Genomic DNA, 24752 nt, shown 5'->3' with positions numbered 1-24752 from the left:
GTGCTTTTGTTCTACTTTTAATTGTGTGCTGGCAGATCTTGGAACTCATCTGGTGGAAGTATGTACTGACCATACATTTTGTATACTTGTAAGAAAATTTACTCCTGCATATAATATAAACAATTCACCTTTTCAACAGAGGAAATCCATAAGGCAGATATCTCATGTGTTGCAAAGTATTGTATTAGCTTAGAACACTGTGAAAACAAAACAGGCATTCTACAGATCAAAGTATAGAATGTTACCTCCCTTAATCAGGTAGGTAGGTAGGTAGGTGGGTGGGTTTGAAAATATAAAATGAGAAGTGGATAGAGTGAAGTCAGATATAGTGTGGATTAGCGATATTTGCTAACAGGAGGAACAGGACTTCTGGGCAGGTGAGTACAGGTTTTTAAATACAAAATCAGTTAGGGGTAATGCAGGAGTAGGTTTAACAAAGAGTAAGAAAAGAGGAATGCAGGTAAGCTACTACAAATAGCACGTGAAAGCATTATCACAGCCAAGATACACACAAAACCTACACCCACCACAGCAGTACAGGTTTATATGCCAACTAGCTCAGCAGATGATGAAGATATTGAAGAAACATATGATCAAATAAAATAAGTTATTCAGGTAGTTAAGGGAGCCACAATTTAATAGTGATGGGGGAGTGGAGTTGGATACTATAAAATTGAATGGAAGGAACAGTTGTAGGAGAATATGGATTGGGGGGGAGGGGGGAGGATGAAACAGGAAGTTGCCTGGTAGAATTTTGCACAAAGCATAATTTAATCATCACTAACACTGGGTTTAAGAATCTTGAGAGAAGGGGGGTGTGTATGGGGAAGAGACCTGGAGACACTGGAAGGTTTCAGATTGATTATATAACAGTAAGACAGAGATTTTGGAACCAGATTTTAAATTGTAAGCCATTTCCAGGGAGCAGATGTGGGCTCTGACCATAATTTATTACTTACAAACTGTAGATTAAAATTGATGAATTTGCAAAAAGTAGGAAATTAAGGCCATAGCATCTGGATAAGTTGAAAGAAACAGAGGTTGTTGAGAGTTTCAAAAGAAGAATTAAACAACAACTGAGTGAAATAGGGGAAAGGAATACAATAGACAACAGATGGTTAACTTTGAGAGATGAATTAGTAAAGACAGCAAGAGGATCAAATGGATGAAATGACGAGGCCTAGTAGAAATCCTTGGGTATCACAGGAGATAGAGGACATAACTGATCAAAGGAGAAAATGTAAAAATACAGCTAATGCAACAGGCAAAAGTGAGTATAAATGCCTGAAAAATGAGACTGACAGAAAGTGCAAAAATTGCTAAGTAGGGGTTGCTAGAGGACAAATGTGAGGTAGCATTTATTGCTGTGGGAAAGATACATGTCACCTACAGGAAAACTGATGTGGCCTTTGAAGAAAAGAGAAGCAGGTCTATGAATGTCAGAACTCAGATGGAAAACCAGTGCTAAGCAAAGTAGAAAAAGTTGAAAGGTGGAAGGCATGTATAGAGGGATCATACAAGGGAAATGAACTTGAAGGCAAAGAGAAGAGGAAACGGATGAAGATAAGATTGGTGATGTGATACTGCAAGAAGAATTTGACAGAATGCTGAAAGATCTAAGCTGAAACAAAGCTCCTAGAGTAGAAGACATTCACTCAGAACTGCTGGTATCTTATGGAGAGACAGCCATAACAAAACTGTTTCACCTGGTGTAAAAGATGGATGACGCAGGTGAACTACCCTCAAACTTAAAAAAGACTGTAATAATTCCAGTTATGAAGAATGCAGGTGCTGACAGGTGTGAATATTACTGACCTATCAGTTTAATTATTAATGATTGCAAAATACTGACATCCATTATATACAGAAGAATGTAAAAACTAGCAGAAGCTGACCTCGGAGAACAGCAGTTTTGGTTACAGTGAAATGCTGGAACACACGAGGCAGTGTTGATGCTACTACTTGCCCCAGAATATAGGATAAAGGGAGACAGACCTACATGATAGAATTGTAGCCTTAGAGAAAGCTTTTGACAATGTTGACTGGAATACACTCTTTGAAATTCTGAAGGTAACTGGGATAAAATACAGGAAGCAAAAAGTTATATTCAAATTGCACAGAAATTGGACAGGAATTAGGATTCAAAGGGCATGAAAGGGAAGCAGGGGCTGAAAAGGGGGTGAGACATAACTGTAGCCAATCCTGATGTTCAATTTGTACATTGAGCAACAGAAAAGGAGACAAAAAATAGGAGAGAGAACTGAAGTTCAGAGAGAAGAAATACAAGGGTGGTTTGAAAAGTTTTGAGGATGGAACAGAGAAAAAGTACCTACATCACTAAACCTTTTTTTATTTTTCAATGTAGTCTCCTTGTAGATTAATGCACTTGGTCCAACAATGTTTCAGTGCCTTGATCCCACCTTGAAAATGAGTTTCCTCCAGGCTTGCAAAATAGTTGTCAACTCCGGCTATCAATTCTTTGTTTGAAGTGAATCTTCATCCACCAAGAAAAATTATCAGTTTTGGGAAGAGATGGAAGTCTGACAAAGCCATATCAGGTGTGGGTGTGGCAACAATTACCGTAGTTCGTGTAATTTTGCCATGGCGATGGCACTTGTGTGTGGATGTGCCTTGTCTTGATGGAAGATGACTTTCTTTCTTGCTAAGCCTGGCCTTTTTTCACGTATCTTTTGTTGCAATTTGTCCAGGAGATTACCATAGTATTCTCCAGTAATTGTTTGCCCAGCAAACAGATTGCCCTTTGCATCCCAGAATACTGATGCCGTGACCTTTCCTGCCAGAGGAATTGTCTTTGCTTTCTTTGGTGGCGGAGAATCAGCATGTTTACAATGCTTTGATTGTTGTCGGAGAATCAGCATGTTTACAATGCTTTGATTGTTGTCGGAGAATCAGCATGTTTACAATGCTTTGATTGTTGTTTTGTCTCTTTGGGTATAGTAGTGCACCCAAGTTTCACCCGTGGTCACGAATTGTCACAAAAAATCTTGTGTGTTTCTCCTAAAATGGGCCAAACATTGTTGTGATATGTCCATTCTAATGCATTTTTGATCCAGCTCTGTGAGTCGGGATGCTCATCTTGCAGATATTTTTTTCATTGCTAATTCTTTGGTTAAAATGAGATATAGCCTTTCAGATGACATCTGGCAAGTGTGAGCAGTTTCACTCACTTTCAATTGACGATCCTCCATGGCCATTTTGTGCACTTGTGCAATGATTTCTGGAGTAGTGACACATCTTGGCCAACCACTGTGTGGATCATCATCTAAGGTCTCCCGACCAAATTTAAATTCATTTGTCCACTTGGCAACAGTTGAATATGAAGGAGCGGAGTGCCCCAGTGTATTCTGGAAATCAGCGTGAATGTGCTTTACTTTCATACCTTTCTTTACAAAGTACTTAATAACTACATGGGAACAACAACAGAGTCATGTCACCACCACAGCTCTCTTCCAAGAGCACTGACGTGGCACATGTGCACAGTCCAATGAATATCATGTGAACAACTTGTTGTATAGCACTGACCTCTCGTGGTAATTCCAAGAACTTTCCAAACCACCCTCATAAATTTGATGTTTCTTGATGGTATTGGAATTCTGTCAGAGCAAGCAAAGGAATTGGAAGATCAGTTGAATGGCATGAATAGTATCTTGAAATGAGGATATAAGATGAACATTAACAGAAGTAAAACCAGGATAGTAGCATATAACCAAATTAAATCAGATGATACTGGGGGATTTAGATTAGGAAATGAGACAGTAAAAGTAGTAGATGAAATTTGGTGTGTGGGCAGTAAAATAACTGATGATGGCTGAAGTAGAGAGGATATAAAATGTAGATTGGCAGTGGGAAGAAAAGCATTTCTCAAGAAGAGAAATTTGTTAACACTGAATATAATCATTCAGATGTCTTTTCCAAAAATATTTGTATGGAGTGTAGCCTTGCATGGAAGTGAAATTTGGATGATAAAAAATTCCCATAAGAAGAGAACAGAAGCCTTTGAAATATGGTGATACAGAAGAATGCTGAGATGACTAGATCATTTGACTGATGATGTTGTACTGGATAGAATTGGAGAGGGAGGGGGGGGGGGGGGGGGGGAGAGAGAGAGAGAGAGAGAGAGAGAGGGAGAGAGAGGAAATTTGTGGTACAACTTGAGTAAAAGGAGGGATTAGTTATTAGGGCACATTCTGAGACACCAAAGAATTGTCAGTTCAGTACTGGAGGGAAATATAGAGGGGTAAAAAGTGCATAGGGAGTCCAGGAGACAAGTAAAATAAAAGATTCTTTTCAGATTAAAGACAACAACAACAACAACAACAAAAAAGTGTGTATTATTAAAGTCCTGTTGTTGTTTCACCGAGCTACTATTTAAGTATTATGTTTGCACTATAACCACTATTCACTAAGCAAAATGAGTAAAAATGTAGCAAAATCAGATAAGGTAAAAGGGACTAAATTTAGAAGAGAAAAGAGAACTGAAAAAGTAGCAATAATGAAATGTCATAACCTGCATGAGTAGCATTTATTGTACTAGTATAAAATATGTTTATTACTTTCTGTGACAGAAGTTTATTTGATTTTGCTAGCTCATTTTAGATTTGTGACACATCATCTTATTGTTAGTACTGTAACTGCCATCCTTTTTTGCAATAAAGTTGACCAACTTTATGTAAATATTTAAATTTAATAGCTTTGATGGAACTGCATTCACACATTCTCATTGCATCAGTGACAGTAGAGGCAAAGTAAAGAAGCAGATGTTAGAGCATTGGTTCTTATATTTTTGCATACTTTCTGATTATGTTTCAGACTCTCCAACAACTCAAAATCCACAGAATATTGGTTCTATTCAGTCAGTGAATCTGGACAGCATGTTGCGCCATTCATTTATACCAGATTACACAGTTAGAGCAATTACAGATGTTTTCTACATGCGGCTGAAGCGCTCACTTTATTTGGCTGCTAAGCGTGCCACACTAATGGAGCGTGATAAGACTGAGAGGCAGTCTGAAGATCATTTTGATGATGAAGTGGAGAAGGTATGTATCACTGCTATTAAAATCTGTAATCATTTTGTTGCATTTTATTTTTCTGTTTCAGATCACTCAACTTATTACATGTTCTGTAATTGCATTTAATGGTACCCATGTCTAACACTTCTGCTGTTTAGGTAACAAGCTATTCATAGCAATTTCATCCTCATATTTTGAAAATAAAGGGGTAATGTTTATGATACACTGTTTCATTTTAAAACATCATTGCTAATATCACTGATCATTCCAGTGTTGCTCAGTTAGAAATAAAGGGCATTAATTTTGTTTCTGTTATTGATACCAGTTACATGTAGAGGTTTTAGTGGATTGAACTGCACCTAGACATTCGTAGCCTGGGCCATTTTCCAGGTACACATTTCAGTAGCAAATATTTGGTTAAACAAAAATGCACTAAATTTCATCAATGAAAATATGTCTGAGAATTTCACAAAGGATGCAGATTAATTTTTCACTCGGTGGTGGAATATTTGATTACAAGAAATTTTGTGTGTGCGTGCACAGGTGCACGTTACTGGACTCAAACTTGAAGCCTTCTGCAAGCAGTGCTGTGCCTGATGCAGACCTCCATGCAAGGCTCATGACGTGCTCTCACAACGTTAATTCTTCAAGTATCCCCCTCGTGCTTTCCAAACTTCAGTCATTCTCGCTCATTCCTTGCTGGGCTAAGACTCCTGGAAGAAAGGATATGTGCACTGACTTAGCCACAGCCTTGGCTATATTGGTGGGGTTGTGATTGTGGCTGAATAGTTCAGTCATCTGGAGTGCTGCCACTGAAAGATCAAGCTCAGGGTTAGAGTCCCAGTCTAGTACACACATTTGTCAGGAAGTTTTAATGAAGTAAGGTACAAGAACGGAGTATCACTCACCTTCAGTGTAAAGTGGTGAGCAACAGAGGAACAACTGGGGTAAAAACTGTTGGTAAGGTGCCAACCTTGTCTTTCATAGCAGAAGCAACAGAAAAACTGAAAAATAATTTTAAAAAGTGAAAAACATTCTTAGGTGGCACCACTTTGGGTGATGAGCTCACAACACAGGCTGCTCACTCAAGGGGGAGGGATGTGACTTTGTTTTTCCTATGTAATGATGGAAAAAGTGGTAGCAACAGTGATCTAATATGAAATAGGTTTCTTGAAATGTGCATTTTACTTCATCAGGAAAGTGATAGTGTGTAAGTAAACAGCAGGTTCACTTCAACTTGCCCACTTCTACATCCTATTATTTAGCTGAAATGAGTTATTTATTTTATTTTATTGACATGAGACATCTATAAACTGTGAGGTTGAAATAACTTAACTCTAGTATAATAGCATGGAACTTTTGTTGGCCTTTATTAAATGAAGTTAATAACTTTCACTCTGGCAGTAAAAGTTCTTAATTTTATATAAACTGCAGGCATAATTTTTCACGAGGGCATGCAGCTCTACTGTATGGTTAAATGATCATAATGGCATCATCTTGAGTAAAATATTCCATATGTAAAATAGTCCCCCATTCTGATCTCCACATGGGGACTACTCAGGACGATGTCATTATTGGGAGAAAGAAAAGTGGTGTTCTACAGATCGGAGCGTGGAATGTCAAATCCCTTAATCTTGCAGGCAGGTTAGAAAATTTAAAAAGGGAAATGGTTGTAGAGGTAATTAGCTAAGTTTGGTGGCAGGAGGAACAGGATTTCTGGTCAGGTGAATACAGGGTTATAAAATCAAATCAAATAGGGGTACTGCGGAAGTAGGTTTAATAATGAATAAGAATGCAGATAAGCTACAACAAATAGCATAGTGAACACTTTATTGTAGCCGAAACAGAAACAAAGCCCACACCCATCAAAGTAGTAAAAGTCTATGTGCCAACTAGCTCCGCAGCTGAAGAAGAGATTGAAGAAATATATGATCAGATAAAGTAAATTATTCAGATAGGTAAGGGAGACAAAAATTTAATAGTGTTAGGGGACTGGAATTTGATGGTCGGAAAAAGAAGAGAAGGAAAAATGGTAGGTAAATATGGAATGGGGGAAAGAAACAAAAGAGGAAGCCCCTTGATAGAATTTTGCACAGAGCATAATTTAATCATTACTAACATTTGGTTTAATAATCATGTAAGAAGGTTGTATATGTGGGAAGAGACTTGGAGACACCGACAGGTTTCAGATTGATTTTGAAACCAGATTTTAAATTGTAAAACATTTCCAGGGCCAAATGTGGTCTCTGACCACAATTTATTGGTAATGAACTGTAGATTAAAACAGAAGTGAATGCAAAAAGGTAGGAAATTAAGAAGATGGGACCTGGATAAACTGAAAGAACCAGAGGTTGTTGAGAGTTTCAGAGGGAGCATTAGGGAATGATTGACAAGAACAGGATAAAGGAATGTAGAAGGAGGACAATGGGTAGCTTTGGGAGATGAAGTGAAGGCAGCAGAGTATCAAGTAGGTAGAAAGACAAAGCTTAGTAGAAATCCTTGGACAACACAAGAGATATTGAATTTTACTGATGAAAAGAGAAAATACAAAAATGTAGTAAATGAAGCAGATGAAAGGGAATACGAACATTTAAAAAATGAGATTGATAGAAAGTGCAAAATAACTAAGTGAGGGTGGCTAGAGGACAAATGTAATAATTTAGAAGCATACACCACAAGGGGAAATTAAAGAGATATTCTGGAGAAAAGAGAACCCTCTGTATGAATATCAAGAGCTCGGATGGAAAACCAGTCCCAAGCAAAGAAGGGAAAGTTGTGAGGTTGGAGGAGTATATAGAGGGTCTATCCAAGGGCATTGTACTTCAGGGAAACACTATAGAAATGGAAGAGAATGTAGACAAAAATCAGATGGGAGATATGATACTGCATGAAGAATTTGAGAGAGTGCTGAACGGTCTAAGTTGAAACAAGGTGCTGGCGGTATATGATATTCTGTTAGAACTACAGATAGCCTTGGGAGAGCCAACCATGACAAAATGTGTCCATCTGCGGAGCAAGATGTATGAGACAGGGGAAATACTCTCAGATTTCAAGAAGAATATAACAGTTCAAATTCCAAAGAAAGCAGGTGCTGGCAGGTGTGAATATCGCCAAATTGCAAGTTTAATGAGTCGTGGTTGCAAAATACTAACATGTATTCTTTACAGCAGAATGAAAAACTGGTAGAATCTGACCTCAGGGAAGATCAGTTTGGATTCATGAGGTATGTAGGAATATGTGAGGCAATATTGATCCTATGACTTCTCTTAGAAGATATGTTAAGGAAAGGCAAATGTACATTTATAGCATTTGTAGACTTAGAGAAAGCTTTTGACACTGTTGAGTGGAATACTCTCTTTGGAATTCTGAGGGTGGTGGGGGTAAGATACAGGATGTGAATGGCTATTTACAATTTGTACAGAAACCAGGTGGCAGTTACAAGGGTAGAGTGGCGTAAAAGAGAAGCAGTAGTTGAAAAGGGAGTGAGGCAGGGTTGTAGCCTATCCCAACTGACATGCCTTCTTTCTGGGTTGTTGGCAAGAGAAACAGTGAAGTAGGATTTATGTTGGTATTTACAGATGATACTGGGCACTTTGTTTGATTTCAACAATTAAATGCTCACTTATATTGCTAAAATTGAACACATTTGCTATTTCTTTAGGATCATTAATTTCTTTGCAGTTACAATTCAATTTAATTTTGGAATTTTGAGGAGAAACATTGTATGTTTGATGATTCACTATACTCCATACAGCTTTCATTTTGTTATGGGAGTTATTTACGTAACAGTCATTTGCCATTACTTTAGCTTCTTTGATCACTTTTTTAAGAATAATTTCATAATTCTTGAAATATCGAAGGAATTCATTGGGTACTATGGAAGACTAGGAGATCTAATATAAACTTCATTTTTCAGCACATGACTTTCTTATGCCAGTTGCCAACCAGCCTACTACACTTGATTTTCTGATTTTTAACTGGAAATGACATATTAAAATAATGCGTAAATATATCCATAAATATGATGAACTTCTCATCTGCGTTTTCGTATCTGTACATTTCAGTCCATGTTTCCTTCTTAAGTAAATTCCTAAAGTATTCAATGTATTGATGGCTGAAGGTTCTCCCTATTTTTATTGTTTCTGTTTATTGTTTCTGTTTGTTTAATTAAGTTCAGCAATGAAAATATTTCAAGAAGCTGTGCATAGTGGTTGCTTGAACTTGTGTTGAAGTATCTAGGTGCATATTCATGGCTTTCCTTGTTTCAGTATCATATAAATAGTGGTGCTGGATACACTTTAATTTATAATTGGGGGCAGATTGTATGTTGCACAAATAGCCATAAGATCATCTCTACCTTTTAAACTTTGTTAAAGTCATTGTTAAAGTCTCCACATATTATAACTGTTTTGTTTAGGTCCCTGATACTGTCAACACTACTGTCAAGTTGGTTAAAGAATATCTTTATGTTTGAGTTTGTTTTTATTGAGATTAGTTCTACAACAGAAATTTCAAAATCACCTTCTTTTCCCAACTTTTTGAGAGATTTTAGGCAGCAATAGCTAATACTGTCTTTCACAAATGTACATGTTCCTCCATGCGTAGATATTTTTGTACAGAAACAAGATGTCATAACATAACCCTGTATACTTGTGATTGCTGACATCTCATCAGTTAGCCAATGTTCACTAAAACACATTACAGATACTTCTTTTAATTGATGTGGCAGTAATACTTCTAGATCATTAATTTTGTGTCACAATGACTGCACATTCTAATGGACAGTTATAAACTTGGGGTTTCTGCTTGGCATTTCTGAATCATCACTTACCTTTATTTGTCTTTGCCTTCCTTTCACTTTAATCTGAAGAACACTTCCGGGATGAATTATGGAGGTGCTGTCTTCATCTGTGGCCAGTAAAAATCCACACTTCTTGATGGTGGTTGTCTTGCTCTAGCAGGTTGTGTCCTTGTGGATATTTTTATTGTTATATCTGATGATGTAATTATTTCTGCAGCTGAATATGTTGTCACTCTTGCTGTTTTCTTGTTCTCTGGTCCAAAATGTGTTGTTTTACCTGCTACTACTGTTCTTATAACTTCTTTCTCAACACTTTGAACTGTAACCAATTCTTTTTGTTTTAGTACTGCTGTAGCAGGATTTATTTGTAGGGAAGATATTTTGCACATCTCCTTTACAGCTGCAGTAAAATTTTGTCACATTTCTGACTGTCATAAAAAAACACTTTCCACTGATTTTCTGGCCGAGTTGTGATTTGCCCCATTTATTTAGATGCATTCTGTGTGTTGTGAAATGCTTTCTTTCTAAATCATCAACAGGGAGGAAAAAAGCATTTGAAGTGGGCTTGCGGATCTTTCAGTAACTGCTGTTTACTTTTTGAATCTCTTTATTTACACAAGCAGATTCTGTGAGGTATACCAATCACAATCGCTTTTTGATCACCTAAAAGTGCATCTCTTAAGATTCTGTTTGCTGCATTTTTATACATGTCGTTTGAGCCACCTAAAATGACAATACACTGATTCTGTGGCACACACATGTACTGATTTTATAGTCTTTTAGAACTTCTTGCAAACCTGCTCCAGGTTTCACAGTGCTTGTAACATTTAAATCTTGCTGGTAATGAAGAATGTGCACAAGTCCTCTTCCATGGCTGTCAGCAAGCAAAACTGCACTAATACTGGTATTTTTTGTGTCACTTTGTTTACATTCTCGCGACAGCCAGATTTTACTGACATATTGCTCATTTTATTTTCCATTCCTAGAGATTCAGATCAATGCACTTCGTCTGTGGTGATAAACTCATGAGTTTGTTCTGAACCCATAATAAGATGTTGAAATAAATTTCTTAAGGGAACCTTAAATGCCTTTGAAATATGTATAGATTTTGCACACGTATTTGGTTCACTGTATGTCTGAAACTGTCAGAGTTCTTCATGTGGTGGTTCAGATGGGCTTTTAACCATGCTTTCCAGCAGCAGAAAATGTTCTCAAGTGTCTTTCAGTTCTTTCTGCAATGTTTCTAATACTTTAAGTTCACAATTTGCATGACACATTTCAGTTGCAGCTAAACAACTGTTACACTTTGTTCCAGAAGCACACGGTATGTTTTCATGGTCCACTTTCGCAAAGCAGAGTGAATGATATCACCTATGCACCACTGAACATACTCTAACACCACCTGATATGACTTTGTCACATAATATACACTTTATAGAAGCTAAATACTCATGATTTATGGAGCAACTTACTATTACATCTACACGCATCACCATCTTGTCAGCCCTTTGCTCCTCTGATTTCGATGAACATCGAAGTACTGCCTGAGGCCAGTTGAAAAAACTGCTCTGAAAGTCACTATGCCTGCGTTTCTGCAAAATCAAGGTGAAAGTTCATAATGGAGAATTGATTTCAATCCAAGTAGAGTAATTAGAAACCTTAAAATTGTGGATATGTTATAGCCATTTATCAGGAATGCAGCATAGTAGTTTCTGAGAAATGGAATAACTAGTGAGTTTGAGCCATTGGAGATGTACTTGAGCAGAAATGCCCTTGTTTACTGGAACTATAGCCAAATGGCATAAGACCTGTATTTCAGATCAGATCCATGCATGTGAGTTCATATCATGTTTTGGAATGTTTTTTGCTCTTTAGCAAGAGAATAAAAATTGTTATGAAATTTATGGGTTGTTAAATTGAGATAAAGTAGTTCAATAAGAGTGTATGGTTGGACATCTTAATAATGAAGTTAACATATTGACACAGTTCTTGTTGAGGCTGAAAGTGCTAAAAAAATTTAATGTAATTTGTGACGGTGTGTCTATAATTTAATTGATTTTTTAGCAATCCTAAAAAGGTCCAGGTATCAGTCAATAGCAGTCCATGGGGTGCATGTTGTCATTTCTTAACACAAATGTGTTTTTGCATTTCAAAAGGCCTGGCACAAAAGAAAAGAGACTAATGCTGGAAATTTGTTTATGTGCACAATACATTCAATTAATGGTCACCTTTACATCCCATTTAAGAGCCCACACTTATTTGACTAAAAATAGTTCTCAAAATACAAAGGAATAATGGCATTAGCCCCTAGTGGCCATTGATTTAAATGAAAAGGGAAAGTTGAAAATTTCTCTCCAGATCAGAATTCAAACCTAGCAATTCTGCTTATTAGGCAGATGTGCAGATCACTGTGCCATCCAGACACAGTGGTCATCACAACTGCATGGACTACCGTAGCATGCCTCTCATCAGACCCAGATTCTCAACTTATCCACACTATTAATGTAGTGCCCCTTGTCCATTACCCTCATTACTCACAGCATTTTGCAGATTCCTGTAATAGTTTGAGCTTGGTGTGCATCTGTACTGAAGTTATCAACTGGTCATCCTCACCTTTAATTATCCATGTGGTGTTTGTTCTGTTGGACATCTCTGAAAGAACAGACACCACATGTACAAAATATTTCTTCATATTATCTAGCATGAGATTCCACAGGAGCTCCACCATTTTTGCCCTTTGGTGTTCTTGATTAACAGTATCAGAGCGTAATTATCTTGTTAAAGTTAAAAAAGCAGTCACTACAATGGCTACTTCCTTAGAAATGCAAGTAGTTTCTTGATTTGTTTGAGGTATCATACTTCAAATAATAAAATATTTTTATATATGGCATATTTTATTTCAATTTTGATCTCTAAAAGATGTTTTGTTTCAGTGAAGTCTTGTGATGCTATAATTAGTGACATATTTTCTGTTCAAAGCTGCTTCACTCTCTGGATGAAGATGACAAAAGCCAGGGACCAATGGACTCTCCTGTATCCAACTATTACTCACAGGTAAGCTTGTACTAAAGGAGGTACTAAAATCTTGGGTCCTGTACTGGTAGTAGACTATTGTATATGAAAGGCAGTGATTCTTATTTTAATCTGCCCAGACAGTTCTTTGTCGAAGTATGTTCTACTTCAATTCCTAATATTATTTTTCATTGTAAAAACAAGTTATTGTCATTAGTTCATATCTGATTTTCATATCAAAAATACTTCTTCCATTTTTAATTTTCTTCTTGTGGATCTGAAACCCAGGTCATTAGACACAGAGTACTGGTCACTACTGTCCAAAAGAAATGTACTAGAAATTTTGAAGCTTAATTTTTACCATCTCAACAAAGGAACATAGCAGTTGTCCATCAGCTGAGAGGTGCGGGGGGGGGGGGGGGGGGGGGCACATTCACAGGAGGCTTAAATTTTTTCCCACACATAAAAATACCAGACAATAACATATGGATCGATAAAATCTACTTGCCAAGCAGCAGCAGGAGAAAACGCTCATGAAAAAAGGTTATTGGTATGCAAGCTTTTGGCAGAAGAGTTGAAGGGGAAGGAAGAGGGGCGAAGGAAAAGGACTGGAGAAGTTTAGAAAAAACTGTAGAGTTCAGAAAAGTCACTCTGGGCCCCAGGTCAGGGAAAACTTAACCTGACAGGATGAGAGGGAAAGAGTCTTCCCTTCTCATCCTGTCCAGCAAGTCTCCCGTGACCCAAGAGTCCTGGGTGACTTTCTTGAACTCTACTCCTTTTTCTAAACTTCACCAGTCCTTTTCCTTCACCACTCTTCCTTCCCCTTCAACCCTTCTGCCTCTGATAGCTTGCAAACCTTTAACCTTCTTTCATGTGTTTTGTCCTCCTGCCACTTGGTGAGTAAATTCTTTGGTCTATCCATTAAATTATATTGCCAAAAATTGATTATTTTCAGTGTTAAAGACATTAAAATTTGGTTAATGATTGATGGAATGTAATGATTTTTATATATAATAATAATTTTATATAATAATAATAATTAATTTTAACTACCGTGAAATAACAGACGCTTGGAAATATCAAAGTGTAAATTATACTTGATAGTTTTTGAGTCTTGGAAATTAAATAATGGGCATGAAGGAGTGGTAACCACTTAAAAAATGTGATTCTTGAGTTTCTCCCGGTGTATTTGACAGTAAAAATATCCACGGGTGTACTGCTGGTCCACAGTGTCCAACGGGCACAATATTTCGGCGATCATACATGTCGCCATCATCAGGTGAACTGACGGACTGAGCTCCTGTAAACGTGCCGGCATGGAGATCCATACGCTAAGGCTGCTCAGAGGGAACTGGATTCGGTCGTGGCGGCGGCCGATTTAAATACCCTCCGCTCGCGGCGCACTCCCTCCGCCGTCCACGCCCCGCGCCACGGTCGCACGTTGGAACAGATTGCGATAGCGTCTGAGATGATGTCAGTGTGATGTATAGTTGTGACGACCACGGTGGACAGAGCCATCACACCGACGTCATCTCAGACACCGTCGCAATCTGTTCCACCGCGCGACCATGACACGGGGCACGGATGGCGGAAGGAGCGCGCCGTGGGCGGAGGGTATTTAAATCGGCCGCCGCGACTGAACCCAGTTCCCTCTGAGCAGCCTTAGCGTACGGATCTCCGTGTCAGCACGTTCACAGGAGCTCAGTCCGTCAGTTCACCTGATGATGGCGACATGTATGATCGCCAAAATATTGTGCCCGTTGGACACTGTAGACCGCCAGCACACCCGTGGATATTTTGATCACTTAAAAAATGATTTTGCGATAGTGGACAGCAAATTACATCCAGTAGGTCATCCAAAGATGATGACTGTCGCTGATTATACATTGTGGCTATGTAGGACAATTGAAGCAACAGTTTAGAAAGATCAAAAACCAAACGGTTATTAGCACTGATTTATACAACCAGTTTTGAGTGAGGATTTGTGATTGAGAGGAGAAAACATGAAATTTATGCTGAAGCTGCAAAAGATGGAACAGAAGAAACACCACCTAGAAAACACTAAGAAATGAAGAACAATTTAAATAGTGACCACAACTTGCTGAACACTATAATCACTGGTGATTAACTGTGGGTTTGACACACCTTAGCAAAATGACAATTAGTCTTCAGTAAATTGTAGACCATACATCAACAAAAATAATCAATGATTGATGGCCACATGGCTGATTTATCAATGAGCTAATATATCAGAAAGAACAGTAGTCGCACGGTTCAATATATCAACAAAAATGACAACACAAATCTCATCCAGTGCAGTCTCCAATGATCAGTCTTTCCTTCTCATCCAATGCAGTAAATCTCCACTGACCTGGGGTTCTGGGAGACTTCATTGAATTCTCCCCATTACCTACATCTCACCAGACCTCTTCCATTAACCCTCTTCCTTCTTCTTCAACTTTTGTGCCGGGAGGAGGAGCCACTGGCTCTTGCAGATTTCAGTACCTTTATATGTGTGTTTTTCCTGCTGCCACATGGTGATTAGATTTTTTAGCTATCGAATTACAAATTACAGATGATGAAGATCACTTTCTTTTGCTCTCGTGAGTGCATACCTTCCAAGACAAAATCATTACAAAGAAGTTCTACCATAAGTTTTATCATTATCTTAGTCATCTTTAACAGTGCAAATGATCTGACCAATGGGCAGCAGTCAACTTGGCAGCTCCATTAGTAATCATTATCTGCCTCTGATGCAGGATTTTGCAATTGCATACAGCTTTACTGTGATGTCCCCACTCTCCAATTTGACATGATATAAATATTTTGGCAATTACATTAACTGAAAAAGTATTAAAACAGATTTGTGTTGAGTCAAGATAAAACAGTATCTGTAAAGCAACGTTAAATTACACTGTTCCAAAATATTGTGATGCAAAAGTGTTTCCAGCAGTGTTTGGACCAATGGGACCAAGTTTTTGCATTATCAGTGACACTGCTCAAAATGAATAAATGTACTTACAGCAAATAAAGGATGAATATTTTGTGAATAAATCTGATATTTATTACTTATCAGTTGCAATTACTAAGAGGAATTTTATCATGTGCAGACTGGATTCAAGTACATTACGAACCGTCAGTAGGCATCAGGATGATTCAACAGATCTTCTACACATCATTGCCAATGGTGAGAAAGGTGTTGAATGCTATAACCTGCATGTGATTCATTAATGTTTGCCTGTTATCATGGATGTGCTGTTAAGAATTTACCCTTGTGTGAGAACTGCTGATCGGACAATGGCTGCTTCGAATCCTGACTGTCGTGAAAGCCACAAGGTTATATGAGCTTAAAGAGACCTTAATTGGTGACTGGTTCTGTGACACATTTTGCAATGAAGCTCAATGACAACATTCCATTGAGTGTCATATAATTTATTAGAGAATTTTCTTTGCAATCAAAGCATGTAAAATGTGTCGATAGCTTCAGCATAATGAATTATCTGTTGTTTGTTAAAGCCTCTCTGCATGGGAGAGGACAATGACGTCTTTTGTGTGACAGTTTGATATTTTTGTCAATTAAGAATATGAAATCCACATATGAGTCATCAGTCATAATGATTATAAATCCATTTGACTTCACTTCCTAAGCATATTGTAAGTACTTGTGCTCAATGTGTACTTTGTTCCTGATGGCCCATTGGTCTTTTAATATTGGGCTTTTCTGATTCGTCTTTTGTGTAAATTTGGTTGCAGTTATCTGATGATGATTACTCGAAATGCATCATAAATAAAGTATTGAGTGATAAAGATGTTTCTGAGGTCTTACTACATGCCAAGTCTGGATGGCTGCATACCTTACAAATGCAAAGAAGTCAGTTTCATCTACTGAAAAGGTTAAGATCATTGTTCCCTGCATCTTATGAGGCACTCATCTTATTTGTTACCTAACAGTGAAAGTATGGATGAAGAAATGAGAAGCAGCTTGTAAAGGAAGACCTCAAAGCAATTTTAGTGACCTACTGTTTGATTTGTTACCAGTCAGTTCATTCAGTACTAGAATGCCACAAAAATGCTCCATGAATGTAAATATTAATCTTTAGAGAGAAGACAATGATCTTTCCATCAAATGGTGCTGCAGACAATGAGAGAACCCGATTTGTGAAAGACTGCGAAACAGTTATACTGACCACAATGTACATCTTGCGGACAGACCAGAACGATTATAGCCTGTACAGACACATACGATCATTTTCCCATCTCACTATTTGAATGTGGAACAAGAAAGACAATGAGTAACAATGGTACAAAGTACCCCCATGATGCTTTCTACAGCGGCTTGCAGAGTATGTAAGTACATTTAGGTGAAAATGTAGATCAGTAGGGAAAAAGTCTTTCCTCATGACACTGCACCTGCTCATAAATGTGTATTCACAATGAGAACACAGTAGGATTTGCAGTAGCAATTGTTGAAGTCTCCACCATATGCAGTGTATTTTGCCACCTCTGAATGCCACTTGTTCTCAAATGTAAGCAGATTCTTAATTGGCAAATGTTATGGTTCCATAATCTGCCACATATTGATATTGTGCAGTCCTTCCAGAATGGAATTTCATGGCAGAATCTATTCACTGGAAGAAGTTGGATGAAATGCAGGCCTTTAAGCATAGTGTGTCACAAATAATTGCAACTTTAATGAAGAAAACACAACTTTTACTACCAGACAGAGAAATTACAACATGTTATTTTTTGGCAAATGAGAAACTTTACTAACAAAAGCAACTAGGAAAACTATAGATCACTATTCACTGTAAAGATGACACACTGAGTTGCAGGCAGGCACAATGAAAAGACTGTTACACATTATAGCTTTCAGTCAAGCTGTCTGGCAGGGCTTGCAGGAGTAGAGTCTGCCAGGCCTAGTGACAGGAGGTAGGCGGTGTGGGGGTAGACAGGGAGTGGAAAAGGAGTGAAGCAGGGAAAGGGAAAAGGATGAGCAGATACATAGGCAGAAGGAGGCACACAAAAAGAGTGAGGCAAATGTGAAAAGGAAGGTGGTGATAAGGTGAGGGGGCCGAAACTCTTGGGTGAAGGGTGTGGGGACATTAGGTTAACGTATGTTGAGGCCAGGATAATTTTGGGAGTGGTCCAGATGGCCTGGGCTGTGAAGCAGCCATTGAAATTCAGAATGTTACCCTCCAGCTGCATGGTGTTCCACAGGATGATCTACTTTGCTCTTGCCAAAACCACCCACCCAGCACTTCCTCCTCTAGTCTTGTCTTACACTTAGCTTACTCCACCGAAGTCCAGGCCACCTGTGAAAGCAGCCATGTGGTATATCAGGTCTGCAGCAATCGTTAAATGGCATTTTGTGTTGGTATGAGTACCAACCAGCGGTCCACTGGGATAAAAGGCCACCACCAAACTGTTGCCAAGAGCAAAGTGGACTACCATGTGGCACAACATGCAGCTGAACATAAATGCTTGATTTCAATGGCTGCTTCACAACCCGGGCCATCTGGATCCTCCCCTCAGCCACCAGCTTTTCTGAACTGTCCATATGGGGGTTATCCTTACAACATATTTTCCACACCCGAAATTATTTTGGCCTCAGGTTATGGTAACCTACTATCCCCACACCCTCTAACCAACAGTTTCCACCCCTCATCCTATCACCTCCTCCATTTTCACACTTCCTAACCCTCTTTGTATGCTACCCTCTGCAATGTACTGGGCATTTCTTTCGTGTTCTTGCTCCTCTCGTTTTCTGGTCCCTATCTTTTCTCCTCACACCCCACTTCCCGACACTGCACCTTGCAATCTTGAGTCCCTGCACACCCTGCCAGACAGTCCTCTTCTCTCCCCCCACCAGTATCCTGCTATTCCTCCCCCTCTCCTGCCCCACTCCAGATTGCTAGTCATGTGACAGTCATATTTTGGTTGGAGTTGCCAGTGGAAGTTGCACTAAGCAGTTGGTGGTACACACTTAGTAATACATATACTCCAGTTATTTCATACATATATTTTCCAGGAATGTAGCCGTATGATTACCCTCTAGTAGGAATGGACTCACATAAAATGAGACATTATTAAAAGAATGGTTAGAAATTGCCAGCAGGTGGAATGAAGTAGGGACAAGTCATTCTACTTCTAAGAATGCTGAATGCGAGATACATGTACTGGATAACTAATGAAAAGGTACAAAGTCAAATCTGGAAAAAAGAACTTGTGGCACAATCTCACTAAAAGAAAGGGTAGGTTGATAGGACACACCTTGAAATCTTGAAATGCCAAAGAATAATTAATGCTGAGAGAGAGAGAGAGAGAGAGAGAGAGAGAGAGAGAGAAGGGGGGGGGGGGGCAGTCAAATTATAAGAGAATGATCAAGGCATAAATACAATAAGCAGGATGAAATGTATGTAGGTTGGAAGATAATTGATACTGGTTAGTTAAGTCTGTATTCCGTAGACAGTTTGCACGATCTGTATTTTATTTATGCTGCTTAAAATACGTGCAATCAACAATGTGATGTAGTTAGGATCTCCCACCCATCATGGCAGTGATATATGGCTTGGTTCCAGGAGTATCAGGTGCAAAGAAACTTGTGCAAGCTTGTCACATTATAGCAGATGGCAAAAAATGTGGGCCAGGCAGCGACACTCTGTAGTAATGCTCAAGCTCAAGCAGCAGTAACAAGATTCATCATCTGTAACTGAAATTACATTTTTTAATTTAAAGCTTTGCTTTCAGCCCTTTCAGTTGTTTTGTACCTCACATCCTCCTCTCATAAACATAACTGCAGTGTCATTATATGCTGCACTGACTGCATTTTCATGATCTGATGAATTCTGTGTATGAAAGGCAAGCACAACAAAAATGGTGTGCCAGATGTGAGACAGGCAAAATACTCTGAGTATAATGATCCCAAATCCAAGGAAGACAGGTGCTGACAGGTATCACTCTTACAGACCATCAGTTTAGTAAATCGTAGTTGCAAAATACTGACACACATTATTTGCAAAAGAATGGAAAAAATGGTAAAAGCCAACCCTCAGGGAAGATGAGTCTGGCTCCAGATAAATGAGAGAACACATGAGGCAGTACTGACACCTATATTGAAGAAAGGCAAACCTTCATTTATAGCACTTCTAAATTTAGAGCAAACTTTTGATAAATTTTCAAGATAGCAGAGATAAAATACAGAGTGCAAAAAATTACATACAACTTGTACAGAAAACACATTGCAGCTGTAACAGGTGAAGGACATCGGAGGGAAGCAGTAGTTAAGAAGAGGAAAGATAGTGTTATAGACAATCCTTGATGTTACTCAGTCTGTATACTGAGCAAGCAACAAATGAAAGCAAGGAGAAATTTGGAAGAGGAATTAAAGTTGTGGGAAAAGAACTAAAAACTTTGACAGAATTATAATGTGGTCGCAAATTTCATTAATGGAACAGATATACTAATAATATGAACGTCAACAAAAATAAAAAAAGGTAAATGGAAGCATCGATTTGAAAGGATCCACTCCATAATTTACCTTGAGTGATTGAGGAGAAAATTGTGAAAGAAACTAAATATGGATGGTTGGACAGAGATTTGAATTGCAGTCCTCATGAGTGCAAAGTCAGTACATTAATTACTGCACCGTCTTTCAGCATATTATCGTGCATGGGGGGACGATTAGTAAAATTTGAATTTAGACCTAAATTTAATCTAAATGTGAAAAAAAATATTTGTGGAAAAAAACTAGTATTTTCTAGAAGAGCGATTGAAACGTGTAAGCTTAACGAATCGACTTGCATGTTCTCATTGTAACAAACTTTCATGCATGAGGTGAATGGTACATGTTGCCGATTAATGGTGCTTGCATATACTTAACTTGTGAAAGTCTCTTTGTCTTCATTTAAGTATTTTATGTATGACCTTTAACCTTTTGAAATGATCCACGAAGGTCAGAAAATTTATGCATGCAATTTCCAGCTTCTTTGTATGTCTGGCATAATGTTTGATTTACTTACTTAATTTAGCAAAAGTATCACTATGAATTACCAAGGAGTAGGGCACAGTGATCAGGATATTGACCTCAGATTTGAGACTCGGTTCCATAATTTTTATTTAAATTTCTCTTGATTTTCCTGAATCACAGCAGGTGAAATGCACAATCACCCCTATGGTAGGGCAAAGCAGATAGTATAACTCAGCCTTCTTCACTTGAGTAATTTCTCTAATTATCTTGAAAGACTTTAAACTTACCTTTCCGTCTTCTCTCTATCACCTTAATTGTATTATTTTTCCTTAATCCAGAATAATTTTTCATTATTTACTAGCTGTAGTGCAATGTCTCCTATGACACTAAACAGTAATTGCTCCATACTGGAATGGCTGAAAGATGGGGGTAGGGGGATGTAGTGTGAGTGCAACTCAGCATCTCCGCTATATGGTGAGTAGCAACTTTCTTTCTCATAATATTGCTATATTCTATCCTGGATTTTCCATTGTTTGACCTTGTTGTCAACTATACATTGAGTTATAGCCCATTCTCAGACTGGGATAAGCTGAGAGAAAATATGGCCACAGATTTATTGAAGGGTCTACAAATGAAATGTTTTCAGAAACTGGGAAACAGAAACTTGAATGGTTGGATATGAATTAAACATTGCTCTTCCCAAATGAAAGTCCATTTTGCTCATCACTGTGCCATTTTTCCTGGTCAGAAATAAATATTTCTTTTCTGGTTGCTGCACTTTGTTTAAACTGCAGTGATGTAGGAATGGATGATATTCTGGAGTTTCATTGTTACTATTTACTGTCTGTAACAATGAGGAAATTTTAGGTTGAAATTATGTGAAATATCACGGAGAAAAATTCGTGTATATTTGCTATTAGCTGTAATGTTTGATATAATACTCAACAAATCTACATTTCATACAGCTGTTTTTTTTCTCCCATTACTTAATATAATTCTCATGATTTATCAGTTTTTAATGAAGATTTAAATTTTTCATCTGACAGACCGATAAAAGCCTGCTGCAGCAATACATAGCAGAAGCAGAACGTCGCAGGTCAACAGGCAACACACCTGCCCGCAGTCCTCCAAATGGTAGTGCAAAGCCTGTGGAAGAAGTGGAAGGTGAAGTAGCAGTAGAAGGAGAGGAACATGCTGTGCTGCTGCCAGACTCTTCTTCTAAACCTAACTGCCCAGAGTGCTAGCACTTGCCCAAAGGCAGCCCACAAGAAGAGGCTGCCACTCAAACTAAGGTGCACGAGTATGAGGGGGGCTTGTGAATCCAGTAAAGAGTATTGTCGTAAACTATCGAGAGTCCTCATCATGCAAGTTCATATTTCCGGCACAAATTATGATATTCTATCAGTCCATTGCATTAATATTGCATCTGATAGTTCAGTAATTTGATTTGCTATTATAGTGGGGTAAGTGTGGATGATTTGTGTCATTTCATTTAATGTGTATTTGTGGCATTTCAGCTTGTTTGTCCTCCAATTGTCCTACTTCAGCGGTCCTGATGCAGTGTATGAAACTAATCAGAACATTGCCATGTGTGACACTTTATAATCTTTTGGTCATTAAATTATTTAATTCATTTACATTTAGTTAAGGCTCATTTGTTTTTATTAGTTGCCAAATGGATGGTAAAAACAAAGAAAATGAAGGAAAGTGTACACTCTGTATGTTGGTAAGAAATTCAGTAACTCTTCCCACATCTATTGCCTCCATAAGAACTGCCTCAAATTTCATGTAAGTTATGATAAATGTGCATTAGTAACTTTAATTCTGTGTACATAATGAGTGTTGGGATGAAAAATAGTTTTTTAAGTGGAGACAAGGAAGAAGAAAACTTAAGAGTATTTTTTAATGCTGTGCTGTTTAGTAGAACCTGGCCCTTTTATACACCCTTTTATTATGGTAATACTGTAATTGTATCACCTCATATGAATCAAGTAAATAATTGAGAAAGTATGCTACTATATCTGTGTTAATGGCATTTTGTAGACTGTTTGCCTTCATCATAGCATTTTAATAACTTGTTGTAATTCACATGTGTGTTTTAAGAAAGTTACTATTTTACAGTTGTTCATTATTGTGTTTCATTGTTTTTTGTAGTATTTTCTTGTTGCTCGAATGAAAATGGGGGTAACTAATGCAGCAGTTTTGATTAATGTAAAATATTTCATGTAACTGTTTTAAAATGGTGAGATGTTTATCAGTGTGGTTATCTGTAGATTGTTCCTGTTTGTGGAATTAACACAACTGAAATGTATAAATTTTTAAGATTTGCTATGTTAACATCTTGTCCAGTTATTTGTTGTGGTGCAATGGGAGATTTGGAACATTTTTCATAGAATGTTGAAATATTTTTTGGTGCCGTGTAACTTGGTGATGTAAGTAGTGAACAGTGCCTAAATAACTTGAAAGATAATAACAAATTATGGACATGCCATATAAAAATCTGGACTCTAAAATGTGAAAAATCAAGTTCCATGTTGAGAGCTGTCACCAGCATATTTCTGTTTCATATTTCTTTGATGTCCAAAAATAATTTACTGGTGCATGTGTTACAGAAAGTGTTAGGAATTTTAAAATATAGACTGACATAAATTATCTAGCACAACAAGAGTCCTTCCCATAAATCATCCGAGTCTTCATAATCTAATAAACTAATTCAGTAGTTAAAACAACTTGTAATAACGGAAAAGAAACAAGCAGTGTGATGTTATTTTTGTATTAATTATATAAGAATAATAAATGTTTGAGAGGTTTAAAAAGGTACAAAAGTGAAAGCCTATGGTAAGACAGTTTTTGTAGCTGCTGCAGATGTATTTGTATAGTAGCTAAGTTATTATTTTCATAACATTTTGTCACGTTGCATATGCTGTTGATTTTCACTTACCTTAGACATTATTTGTGTGTCGCTACTGCTTTGGTTGTGTTGAATAAACTAATAATGGTGTACGCAGGCTTCACACTGAAGCAATTGAATATGCAGTGCATTCTGTGTGAGTGCTCATATTGCCTGTGCTGAAGCAGCACACTACTTGATAAAAAAACTTTATGGGACTAACTGAAGCAGTAAGTTTCTTTTACATTCTGAAGATATTTTTAGTTTCTGCCTTGTGATTCAGGCGCAGAAAAGCTTTTGAAAATGTGTATAGATTTTAGGAAGAGATTATATGTCATTGTTCTTGTTTACTGTATACTATTGTGTGTACAGTTGGTGTGTATTTTAGTATTCAGACAAATGGCAGATATTTTTAAGTAATGTACTAGAATGTTTTCCATAGATGTCAGTACTGTGATATTGTCAACATTTAGCACTTTATATTAAAAAGAAGGGACATATTTAAAGGACCAAAGTTCCAGAAGAAATATGTTATTACCTGACTTAGTGGCATAACCTGGGGTTTGAATATATTCTTATAGGTGTACTTAAATAGAAATATGTGTATGTATTGTAGCTTTAATTTTTATTTATTACTGGTGTACTTAAATATGTTGCTGTTTGATTATATTTCTAATATTTTTTTGCAAAATAAAACTTGCCAGAGATCATTAATTTTAATTTTTTTGTGGTTTTAACCTCAGTGTACATCACAATCAGTTAGTACGTGCAATAAGGCAAGATCACAGAGTAAGTGGGGTTAATATTTCTTTGAGATTAATGCTTTATAGACCTCAATAGATCAGTGTGCCTCACTAAATGCAACTTTATAATTTGTGACCGGTTATAATATAATGTGTCATATTTTAGGCTCCAAAACGAAAAGCAATTGATATGAATGAAACTTACTTCTCAGGAAAATGAATAATACATCCATAATGCAAAATGTCAAGTTTGTATGGTGTCACAGTTTATTACAAAGGGTTGTAACAGCAACCAACAACATGTTAC

At 37.6% G+C, this 24752-nt stretch overlaps 1 protein-coding gene across 2 annotated transcripts in view; it reads left to right on the top strand.

Annotated features, from left to right (window-relative positions):
- The window catches only part of LOC124800079 (unextended protein), a 504663-nt gene extending 480247 nt beyond the window's left edge, over positions 1 to 24416 (top strand). The window contains exons 12-15 of one of the 2 annotated variants that reach the window (XM_047262968.1): positions 4831 to 5060; positions 12814 to 12888; positions 15957 to 16033; positions 21859 to 21988. In XM_047262968.1, coding sequence (XP_047118924.1) covers positions 4831 to 5060; positions 12814 to 12888; positions 15957 to 15989 — 338 coding nt within the window. In that variant the 3' untranslated portion in view covers positions 15990 to 16033; positions 21859 to 21988. Of the gene's footprint in view, positions 1 to 4830; positions 5061 to 12813; positions 12889 to 15956; positions 16034 to 21858 lie in introns of both variants that reach the window. The other variant, XM_047262967.1, reaches the window with a different exon arrangement.
- Positions 24417 to 24752: the final 336 nt, after the last annotated feature.

The sequence above is a fragment of the Schistocerca piceifrons genome, chromosome 1 (genome assembly GCF_021461385.2).
Source record: "Schistocerca piceifrons isolate TAMUIC-IGC-003096 chromosome 1, iqSchPice1.1, whole genome shotgun sequence".
Classification (NCBI taxonomy): domain Eukaryota; kingdom Metazoa; phylum Arthropoda; class Insecta; order Orthoptera; family Acrididae; genus Schistocerca; species Schistocerca piceifrons.
The sequence above is the reverse complement of the archived record's forward strand: the minus strand, read 5'-3'. Positions and strand labels throughout refer to the sequence as shown.